The sequence below is a fragment of the Hemicordylus capensis genome, chromosome 1 (genome assembly GCF_027244095.1).
Source record: "Hemicordylus capensis ecotype Gifberg chromosome 1, rHemCap1.1.pri, whole genome shotgun sequence".
NCBI lineage: Eukaryota > Metazoa > Chordata > Lepidosauria > Squamata > Cordylidae > Hemicordylus > Hemicordylus capensis.
In genome coordinates, this window is record NC_069657.1 from 207,161,215 (window position 1) to 207,172,925 (window position 11,711).

Sequence of the window (11,711 nt, forward strand, 5' to 3'; positions counted from 1 at the left end):
ACAAAAAATGAATGCTGAATGAATTGATTTTATTGAAAATGTTACCCAAAAATCATGTGTAGGGGGCTTTGTTTACATGAAAAAAAGCATTTAATATTTTTTTTTCAATGAAACGAATGAATTATCATCTTGTGTTCTTGATTGTGGTCACTGTTGATGTTGGCTGATGGCGAAAAAACAAAAACCATCAGAATAGCAATGAACTGGCTGCCAACACAACATATTGATTGAGAACTATGCAGGGGAGGGAATTGGGTCTCTGTGTGTGTGTCGGTGCGGTGCAGGCTGTTGTGTTTCTTTCTGTGTGTTGTGTGTGTGTCTGTCTGTCTGTGTGAATGGATGCCTAGCACTGTCTGTGTGTGTGGATGCTTTCTGTAGTGTGCTGTCTGTCTGTGCTGTGTGTCTACATGTTTTTTTCCTCCCCCCCAAGACTCCCCCCCCGTGACTCCCTCCATCCATCCATCCCCCCCATCCTCCCTCCTCCCTCTTCATCACCCTCCATCCTCCCTTCCACGCCCACCTCACCTGCCCCCAAACCCCGGTCTGGCAAGATGATGAGAATCTGGTCTCTCCCACCGAAGCACACACGTGATCACGTGTGTGCATAATATGTGGCTGACCAACTCTGAGCCGGACCCTCCTCCCCCTTCAATCCCCTCTGCTACATCCCTCTCCCCCTCCAACTCCCCCTCCTCTTTCCTCCCCCTTTCCCTCCCTCCCTCCCCCCCCAGCTAGCAGCACACACACACACACACACACACACACACAAAACACCTGGTGGCAAACACCAGCACACATGCACTCACACTGGTGCCACCACCTGCCTTGGGCCTCTCTGTGGTCCTTGAGCAAATATGTGGTGGACCAGAGAACCATTTAGGCAAAAGGCATGCACTCACTGCGCACACACGAAGAAGAGGTGAAGACAAGAGACAACTACTAGAACCAGCAGTAGCAGGTGAGTGTTGTGTTGTGTTGCTTGCCAATGCCATTGCCCATGCTCAATGCTCAGTCAGTCTGCTGAAACTAAACTAACTATCATCCTCACACGCAGCTCAGCTGCACTCACTGCACTCACTACACTACACTAGACAGCTGGTGGTAGAAGATGTCCTGGATTTTAACTTTCAAATCTGTGCTAGGATTGCCTCGCCTCCTCCTGCCTGTAATTGTGCCCTCTCCCCTTGCAGCTGCGTCGTGACGGGTTGGTGTGCGTGCGCTGTCTACTCAGCTCTCCTCTTGTTGGCTTGGTTTGCTAGGCACTGGCTGGCAGCAATTGTTGGCTGTGTGCTATGCTCAGGCTGTGGTGCGTGTGACTGGCAATGTTGGCGTAGCAACACTGGTTGTGGGGGTAGTAGTAGTATTTGTTGTTGTTGCTGCTGCTGCTGCTGCTGCTGGCTGGGCTGGCCTGTGCTGACCCTGCGCACTTGGTCTGGTTTTGATCGGTCCCTCTGGCCTGCCTGGACGCAGATGTAGGGTGTGTGTGCATCATCCATGGGGAGGAGGAGCAGCAGAGCAGAGCAGGTTGGCTGGCTTCTGTCTGTCAGGCCTCAGTGGCAGGCACTGAGTGAGGCGATGGTTTCTTTGGGCATCACATCATCCATCATGCAGAGCAGCAGGTCTGCTGCTCTGCTCCGCCTCCTGCTTCTTCTCTCTGTGTGTGCTGTGCTTAGTGTGCTGCTCCACTGCTGGCAGGCAGCAGCAGCAGTGGCCTTTTTGTTAGATCAGAGAGTTGGTGTTGTCTCTCTGAGTGTCATCTTAGTTGCTTGGGTAGGTGGTAGGTAGGTATTAAGGTGTTAAGTGTTAGGGCGCCCAGAGAGAGGGGCAAAAAAGCTGGGGTGGCAATTGATGGGTGCCCCTAGCATTGTTGGTGGATGTCTTGAAAAGGGAAAAAAAAAATTTCCCATTGGCTAGAATGGGGGTTTGGGGCAGCCCCGTACCCGCCTCTGTGGGGCAGGAGCACCCCCAAAGTGGGTCCGGGGCCATGGCAAAAATGGCCTCAGTCCCTCCCGGCAATCCCTGGATAGATAGGAGTGATGGTTTTTTTTAATTAGGATTTACTAAGGCATTAAATAACTCTATCTCTCGGAGCTTGCTGGCAGTGGCTTTACATTTCACCCACTGACACACATCCTATTCTTTCCAATTAGATAGTTATTTTAATGCCTTAGTAAATCCTAATTAAAAAAAACCATCACTCCTATCTATCCAGGGATTGCCGGGAGGGACTGAGGCCATTTTTGCCATGGCCCCGGACCCACTTTGGGGGTGCTGCTGCCCCACAGAGGCGGGTACGGGGCTGCCCAAAATCCCCATTCTAGCCAATGGGAATTCCCCCCCCCCAAAAAATTCACCAATAATACTGGGAGCAACCAATTGCCTTGCGATTCATGGGGTGGAGGACACCCAAGGGTGTCTACCACCCACCCCAAGATTTTGCCCCTAAGTGCTCCACATAGGGAGTTATGGGCAAAAATTGAAAATATTTAAACAATTTGTAAAAAATCAGAGGAAGGTCCAATCGATTTGAGGTTTGGATGGTATGTGGAACACAAGGTCAGCTTTAATTGTAGCAACTTTTCAAGATCTGAACCAGTTCAGTTCAGATCCGAACTGGTTTGGTTCAGATCCGAACCGGTTTGGATCCGAACCGAACCGGGGGGTGGTTTGGACAAAACCAAAACCGAACCACCCCCTGCCGGTTCGGACACGGTTTGGATCCGAACCGAACCGGGTGAACTGGTTTTGTGCACATCCCTAGACTCCGTGTGGCACCTACACATGAGTAGCCTCCCAGCCTGTATCGGTAGGCTCACCGTAATGTACAGTGCACTTGCACAGTGCATTAAGGGAGTTCCCAGGGCCTCCCAGCCCCCAAACCTCCCAGCTCACCCAGCCAGAAGAACAGGATTGTCTGAAGGGGTAGGTAAGCATTTTTGAGGCTTCCTTCCCTTGCCCCTTTTCAGCCCTTTCTCTGATTGTGAGAAAGGGCTCAATGTCTTCATGTGAAGGTATGAGGCCTGAACCTCCTCTTTGTATATAAGACTTCTGTGTTGCAATTGCTTTGCTCACTTCCTACGTTAAATAGCTGAGCAGGGGTCAAAGGTTTACAGCTCCTGTTCCACAGTTTGCTTTTGGAGGGAGAAGAAATAGACTGGTTTGATTTGATTGGGTATATTTTAAAATAATGGGAGGAACTTGAGTTGTGTTGCTTGGTTTGAAAAATTTGGAGCGGGTGGGGGGAGAATATAAGGAGGCTGCCTTCAGCAGAGTTTAGTGCAGTGCAAGTTGGGGAGATGAAGAGAGTTCAAGAGAAGGAGTTCCTTTCAGAGTCTGAGAGAGAGTCAGAACTGGTGCTGAAAAGAGAGCTGAGAAATCACTGGGAGAGTTGTGACTCTCTGGAGGACTAAATCACTCCTCAAGCAGCTGAAGGCTAGGACTGAATCCCCAGAACTGGGAAGAAAGAGCAGGACTGGAGGCTGAGCAAGGGACAAGCCAGGCTTTCTGCAGAAATGGATTAAGGGTGATTTCAAGAGGACCCTTGGTAAGGACTCTTGAGTTAGGGCCCTTTATTAGCGCAGGATAGATTGGGCACATTTTGCTCATATTTTATGTCTTCCTTGTGCTCATTTGGTTGCTGTTTTGTACAAGAACTATTGTTTTGAACTATTTGGAATTAAATTTTTCTTGTACTGAAGTTAAAAATCTGTAGCTGCTGTTCTCCCACTCCATGCTTAGAAGTCTTTCCACCCATCTAACTTTGAATAAGACAGAGGTTTGGAAGGCTCTTGTAGTAGACCCAGCCAGAAAAACAACCAAAAGTCTACTTGGTGGCAGTGGTGAAGCTTAGGATCATGGGGCTGGTTGAGACCTGGCTGTGACACGTGGGATCTGTGATACTTCAATATGCACTTTTGGATCTGAACAACCATTCCTAGGGATGGGGACAATTCTTTCATATGATCCACCTGAATCAAAAGGAGGACAATGAGCAGGCACACAGAAACCCAGCAATTGTTTCTATTTCCAGGAAAATCCAAGTGTGCAAGCTTTAAAGTAATTACTGGTTTCCATGGCAGGAGACACTTTTTCCTTTGGGAGAACATGCTGTGATTTGCAGAATGGATGTGCCTTCCTTAGGCACCTCTGCATAAAACAGTTCCCTTTCCTTAGTAACAGTTGCGGTCACAAAGGAGTCTGAAGGCTCCAGAGAGTCAAAGAACATTTCACCAGGATTAACACAAAAGTTCAAAAGAGTCTGTACTGGCAGCTGGAGTTCTACTTCTAGATTAATAACTGCTTCTCCAGGCTCCCTACTTTTGGATTCTTTAAAGAAACCAGGTCAGCATACTTCTCTCTTTCTCAGCATTGAGGCAAGATGTGTTATTTGAGACAGAACTCCAAGTCACAATTAGACATGTGAGACTCAGAAACTTCTAAACCTGTGCTGGATTCAAGGACATTTAATTTTGTAACAGGTAGTGTTGTGTGAACTTCCCTAGGCTCAATTCAGATTGATTGAGTCCTCAAATCTCCCGAGTCCCCAAATCTCCCCTCAAATCTGGAAATACTTTGGGTTATATGAGTCAATTCAGATCCACCAGTCGGGTACACAACAGGTCCGATTGCCAGATAAATTCCCTGTGATCTTTGACCTTTCACAAGCCTTTCACAAGCCGCCTTCCCATGTGCCCAACCCCTCCCATCTGCTGATATGCTGCTGTGAAAGCAGTGACAAGCAGAAAAGATGAAAGAGGGGAAATGTCTCCCCCCACTTTCCCTCTGATATCTGGCTTGCTGCTACTATGCAACACCAGAGGCATGTAGATTTGAAGTATAGTTTTCCCAAGGGCTACCACACATGTCCAAATGTAATTTTTGAAAGAGCTAGTGATGTCCCCATGAAGCTGAATGCAGCCATATATGGAGCCCTTTCTCACAAGCAGAGAAAGGGCTCCAATGGGGAGAGAGGAGGAAGCCGCAAAAAGCTTGCCTCCCCCACAGATGAGTAGGTCCTTGCCTTTGGGCAGGTGGATCACCCACCCAGATGATCGCTGGCTGCTGCTGGTTGCTCTGAGGATAGGGGGTGTCGGGACGTGTCATCCCGCACCACCCCCTGGCAGGGTGGATAAAAATCAATGATTTTTTTTAAAAAATAAAAAAAATCAGATTTTTTTATTTAAATCGGATTTTTTTATTTAAATCGGATTTTTTTATTTAAATCGGATTTTTTTATTTAAATCGGATTTTTTTATTTAAATCGGATTTTTTAAAAATAAAATGCTTTTTGAGGAAAATATATTACCATCCAAAGGTTATTCCATCATGAAATAAAGATTAGTTTTTTAATTATGTAGAATAAGGCTGTATATGTTTAATTTTTTTGGTAAATAAATTCCATTAATCCATTCACAATGTCATGCTCTTCCAGAGGTTTCTGTAAGATTATTGGGCAGTTTCTCTGCCTACAAGATATTATCACAGATGCTTGGTTTACTTTTGCAGTTCTCAAAACTGAATTTGACTCAGCAGAGATCACACGCCTCTTCTTCACAGCAAAAATGTTATGACATGAACAGAGTTGAGAAAAAGACCTTAATCCTATTCTACAAACCTATGAATACAGAATCAACCCCTTCAGTGCTAAGTTTCAAGAAGTTCAGTGAAACAGAATAGAAACAATATTTTTCTGATTGTTTGGAGTGGAATAGATCTGCACAAGAAGAAAGTGAAACTAAGTGTGAGGAGGGAGGGGCAAGCAGACAAGCAGTACAAAATGAAATGAAACTTTCTGAGCACAATACTGCATAGCCACAGACAGACAAGTCTTTGGATCTTTTTGTGTGTATGACCTGAGGTTTATCACATTCTTTCCTTGGAGGAAAAAACCTATAATGGCAGCAGGCCGTAAAAGAGACCCAGTTTGGGAATATTTTAATGAAGTTCCTTTACTTATCGGTAAGGCAGGCATGCGTGCAAAATGCAAACACTGCAACAAAGAAATGCAAGGCCTGGTGGCCCGAATGAGGCAACATCATGAGAAGTGCTGTGATGAAGATGACCAAAGAAACACATTTGAACAGGCAGGATCTTCAGGTTGGTAAACATTTTTATTGAATCATATAATATTTCTAAAGACTGCCTTGAACTGTCATGTTTGAGAAAATTATATTTCTTATTACTACTGCATGTTACTGTCATTTGGTACAGTTATGAAGAAAAGCAAATATTCCTTTTGGGGCAGTGCTGTGTACAATAAGCAGAAATTGTATAAACAATAAAATAACAGCATTGACTTTTTTGTTTAGGGGAATTCATGGATTCTGGAAACTATCCACCTTCAAGATCACCATCCTCCTGTTCTACAGTTTCAGAGTTATCCATCCAGGATAGTGCTTCATTAGCATCATCATCAGACACCCACAGCCACATATCACTATCACCTAAAAGAAAGAAAAAATCCTTCCCTCCTGGAACCACCATAGATAAGTTTGTGATAAAAACTAGCAGATTAGAAAAAGAGTTAATTGATGAAAAAATTGCCCAGTTTGTTTATGCAACGAACTCTTGTTTCTGTCTGACTGAGAACCCACATTTCACTAATATGGTTCAGTCACTGAGACCAGGATACAGTCCACCCAGCAGAGCAGATGTTGCAGGGAAACTGCTGGATAAAGTGTATGACAGAGAAATGGAGCAATGTGCAACAGCTCTGGAGGGTAGAATTGTTAACCTAAGTATTGATGGGTGGAGTAATGTCCACAATGATCCTATTGTATGTGCTTGTATAACAGAAGAAGGGAAAGTCTTCCTTGCACAAACAATTGATACGTCAGGAAATGCACACACAGCAGAATACTTACAAGAAGTGGCAGTAAAAGCTATAATAACATGTGAACAAAAATTCAAATGTCTAGTACGCAGTTTGGTCACAGACAATGCTGCAAATGTATCCAAGATGAGAAGAAATTTAGAAGAGCAGGAAGGGAATACAAAGCTAATAACTTATGGTTGCAGTGCTCATTTGCTGCACCTCTTAGCCAAAGACTTAAGTGTTCCAGAAATAAAGACTAATGTTGTTGAAATTGCTAAATACTTCCATAACAATCACTTTGCTGCAGCAGCTCTGATAAGGATGGGTGGAACCAAGCTAACGCTCCCACAAGATGTTAGATGGAACTCTGTGGTGGACTGTTTTGAGCAGTATATCAAGAACTGGCCTATTCTGATGACAGTTTGTGAACAAAATCGAGATAAAATAGATGGCACTGTCACGGCCAAAATCCTCAACATTGGGCTTAAGAGAAATGTTGAACATATGCTGAGCATCCTGAAACCCATCTCTGAATCTTTAAACAAAATACAGAAAAATAGCTGTTTTATTGCTGATGCTGTTGAAATTTGGAAGGAACTGAGTGAACACTTAAAAACAGAACTACACATGGACAGAATTAAATTACAAGCATTAAAAAAACGAATGGGACAAGTACTGTCTCCAGCTCATTTTTTTGGCAAATATTGTCAATATCCAGTACCAGGGTCAAAACTTAAGTGCTGAGGAAGAGGAGTTAGCTATGACATGGGTATCCAGCAATCATCCATCTGTAATGCCAACTATAATAAACTTCAAAGCCAAGGGGGAACCATTCAAGAAATATATGTTTGCTGAAGATATTTTAAAGAAAGTCACACCAGTGAACTGGTGGAAGTCACTTAAGCACTTGGATTTAGAGACTGTTCAAGTAATGATTTCACTTTTAACAGCAGTAGCTTCTTCTGCAGGCGTTGAAAGAATATTCTCTTCCTTTGGACTCATTCATTCTAAATTGAGAAATCGTTTGGGACCCGATAAAGCAGGAAAACTTGTTTTTCTTTTCCAGATTATGAACAAAGAAGAAGATGAAGATGACGAGTGAGCTACAGAGGACAGTATTTAAGTTTTTCATGTGTAAGCTGGGCTGACAGTCTAAGTTTCTTAAAATATATATATTTTGTTTAGCCAAATTAGTTAACAAACATGGATGTTTGTTTAAGCAAATAACATATGCTGTAATGTTATTGTTTCAGTTGAATAAATCTATTTAAATTGTTATTATTAAGGTAATGATTATTTTTCTCCTTCCTAAGTACAACAGAAAAGTTGTCCAAATATGAATGATTAACCTATTAAACTGGGGAGAAAAAAACTAATATGAAAAGTTGTTGTTCTAAAAATCTTCATCTACTTGCATATTAAAGTTTTACCAGCAAGAATTAGTCTTTATGTAGAAAACTATGATTTAAATCAAGCCTTACTGACTAGTGATTTAAATCGTGATTTAAATCGTGAATTAAATCAGTCTGATTTAAATCAAATCCACCCTGCCCCCTGGAGCTCCAATAATGCACTATATGAGTGTGTGGTGCATTTTGGGGATCCCCCTCCCCTCCCCAAGTCTGCTAGCCACAGATGATCGGTAAAGACCTAATTAACCGAATTTTAAAGGGAGGCTTCATAGGCGGGTTTGCCGCCCGGGTCCTTTCAGGATCGGCCCAACCCTGGCAGTTCAACTTCACATGCATGTACAAAACTGGGCTGGGCTCCCTTAGCTCAGTTTTGCATGTGCATGTAAATAGCCTCATAGTGGTTTAGCAAAGACGCAGAACATAGGCTTCATATAAGAAGAGGGTAGTGCCTAAAAAGTTAAACTGAAAGCATCACAAAATAGAAAAACCTTCTTTTCTCTGAAGCTTTTGGTTTAAGCTCTTAGCCACAAAAAGTTCTTAGTCATTGTGATTAGGCACAGTACTGTAGCTACTACATCATATTGCCTCTCTGTTTGGTACTGGAGGTGAAAACCCTGAGTATATAGTCCTATAAAATTAAAGACCATTTCATGAAATGCAATACAGAAAATGAAGGCTGTGAAATCCAGTCCTGTAGATACCTCATCAGTACAGCCTCATTTAAACTAAAGAAGGTTTCAGAAATTATGAAGTAAAGTTAGTTCAAAAACCAAGTCAACCTAATGCAGACCTGAATATTTTCACAATTCTGTTATTTTAAAATATGTATGATATCCTGCTTTTTTAATACCTAAAATGGCAAAAAAAATTAATCAATGAAATGTTTAAGTTAACACATTCAATCAAATTTTTTGTTTGTTTTAAAAAATCACATTTTTGACTTCAATGTGCAAGTAAAAACTGTTCCCTAAAATAATAACAGTCCACTTTCTGGAAGACTTGCCTGCCTGAACAGCAATGTTTTTTTATCTCAGAGGCCTACAGGAATATTCTAAGTCAGCTTCCTCTAGATAAGATATTCCATAATTTGGGGACCACTACAGAGGAGGCCCTGCTTTATCCCTTAACTCATCTTTATTCTCTAAAAGAAGAAACTGAGCAGAGCCCTCTCCAGTTGTGAACTAGTGCGGTGGCTAAAAGTACAAATTAAGGACTGTACAATTCAGAACTATAACATTCAAAACTGGTGCAACAGCATTTTGCAACACCTAAAAGTTGTCTTGAAGTGTAGTGCCATGTAAAATGGATTGTAATAATCAATCCTCGATGTTAAAGGTAGTTTCTACAAATACTACTTTACTTTTGGTAAGATTATCTCTTATCCTTTCAAATTCATTGGCTGTTTATGTATCAAATGATGTGTATAACCCTGTATCAACTCTCGAATCATAATAAGGCCCCTCTGCACAGTCTCATGCTGGAGAGCATGGCGAAAAGGCTGCACTGAGTTAGCATCAATGAACCATGTTTGACAGATATTATTTCTTGAGTGGTTTTACCCCTAGAGTTGGAGACAAAAAACCTGACAGCTTTATTTCAAAGCTGTTCCAATTGATCTGCCAATTCCATGACCACAGTCACTTTGTGTTCAGTGGGGCACTGATGTGATGGTTGCCCTCTGTGCAAGCTTAATGCTTTCACACTGATACTTCTCCAGAACTCTCGGGTGTCATTCGGAGAAGACTTCTGCATCTAGTTTCCCAAGAATTACTGTAACATGTACAACGATAGTCCTGGCTTCCAATTACAGAGTGCAAAAAGAAAAATGAGGAACATAGAGCAAGCAAAATGACCTATTTTACTGAATCAATTATTCTTTTACTTTTAAAACTTTAAAATTAAAAATGTTAAAATAAACTGTCAGGTGGGACATTCTTGATCAGATTTGGGAGGGAAAACTCAGGTTTTAAAAGCATTCTTCTCTCAACATTTACACCTGGGAAAGAAACTGTTCTTTGAAAACTCATTTCCATTACTTTAAACATCAGTAACCAATATTGTTTAGTGGACAGAGTTGGACATGGGCCAGGGAGACTTCGGTTCAAATTCCTACTCAGCCATAAAGGTCTGTCATTGGCCTGGGCTCTCCACAGCAGCTATTTTTGAAAGAAAAGTTAAGCCTGCCAGCGTTAATGATGTACTTAATGTAAGGCCTGTCATGTAATGTAAGGTCTGTCATTGGCCTGGGCTCTCCACAGCAGCTATTTTTGAAAGAAAAGTTAAGCCTGCCAGCGTTAATGATGTACTTAATGTAAGGCATAGTATGTACTTCTGTCTAAATTATATCACAGCTTGTTGTGGGGGTTAAATGGTGAATAGGCCATGTTTGCATTACTGATCTTGCTAGAACCGAAGGATATAAATATGATCTATAACATAAATAGTAGAGCTTGCTCTACTTTTCCTGTTCTGTGAGACCAACACATCCACTGTACTCTGCTCCAATCAAGTATTTATTTATGCTTTGGTAACAACAATAGATTAAACATATATTCCCTTGCTGAGGATGAGTATCTCAATTGGGCAATGCGAGTAAGGGAGTCACAGTGTAAGGGATTAGGATCGATCAGCTAATCTAAACTAAAAGCAAAACATCTGGAATTCTGCATTGAAACAAATCTTACAACCAAATACAATTGTAATAATTTATGGATATTTATTCCATAATATATGGAATTTATTCCATAATTTATATTCCAATGAATAAATAAGGAAAATATGACTTTGTTTGTTTAACTCCATTCTGTTTGGTTTCTAACCTTTTGTCAGAATCTTCCTCCATATTTAAATTTCTTTTCTGCAACTATGAGGACTATATCTTTTTAGAAAAACAAAACGGAAGGCTGAATTTCCCAGCCTTCTGCAATGCCATGTTCCTGCATTCTATGGCATGATCATAGACATACAAACCCCAAAAGGCAGATCCACATGACTTTTTTAGCATGGTAGGACCTAGATTACTTTGAGTACAATGAGAGATAAAATTCATTGGTCAAGCAACTGCATGCCCACAATCTCACAGACTGTGTTCTTCTAGGCCATAAATAGTGCTGTCATTAAAATTCACCTACTACAAAACCTGAAACATCCAAGAAATGTCAAGGGAAGAAATGAGTTTTGGTAAGATCTGTATAATTTCTCACAGGGGGTGCAGATTAGTGATAGATGAACTTATCTCAGTTCAGAATTGGCTCAGTAATTATAAGCTTTCCCCACAAATATTTAGGGGGGAAGTCTGTCTTCAAGAGTTCTCTCACAGCTTGTAATATTGGCACATGAGTGCTGAAGGGGCCACACATAGGTAGCTTATCATATTGCCTCCTGGGAACTGTAGTTGCCAGCACCAGTCATGATGGAGAGTCAAACAGAATTTCAATCTCCACCGACCCCTGCACATAAAAACAAGCATATCCATAAACAAGAGA

General features: G+C 41.8%; 1 protein-coding gene across 1 annotated transcript; it reads left to right on the forward strand.

Annotated features, from left to right (window-relative positions):
* Positions 1-794: 794 nt before the first annotated feature.
* LOC128340867 (uncharacterized) lies at positions 795-7,997 on the forward strand. The gene is made up of 3 exons (XM_053286654.1): positions 795-958; positions 5,506-6,096; positions 6,309-7,997. The coding sequence occupies exons 2-3, from the start codon at positions 5,895-5,897 to the stop codon at positions 7,556-7,558; spliced, it is 1,452 nt and encodes a 483-aa protein (XP_053142629.1). The 5' UTR covers positions 795-958; positions 5,506-5,894; the 3' UTR covers positions 7,559-7,997.
* The last annotated feature ends 3,714 nt before the right edge of the window (positions 7,998-11,711 follow it).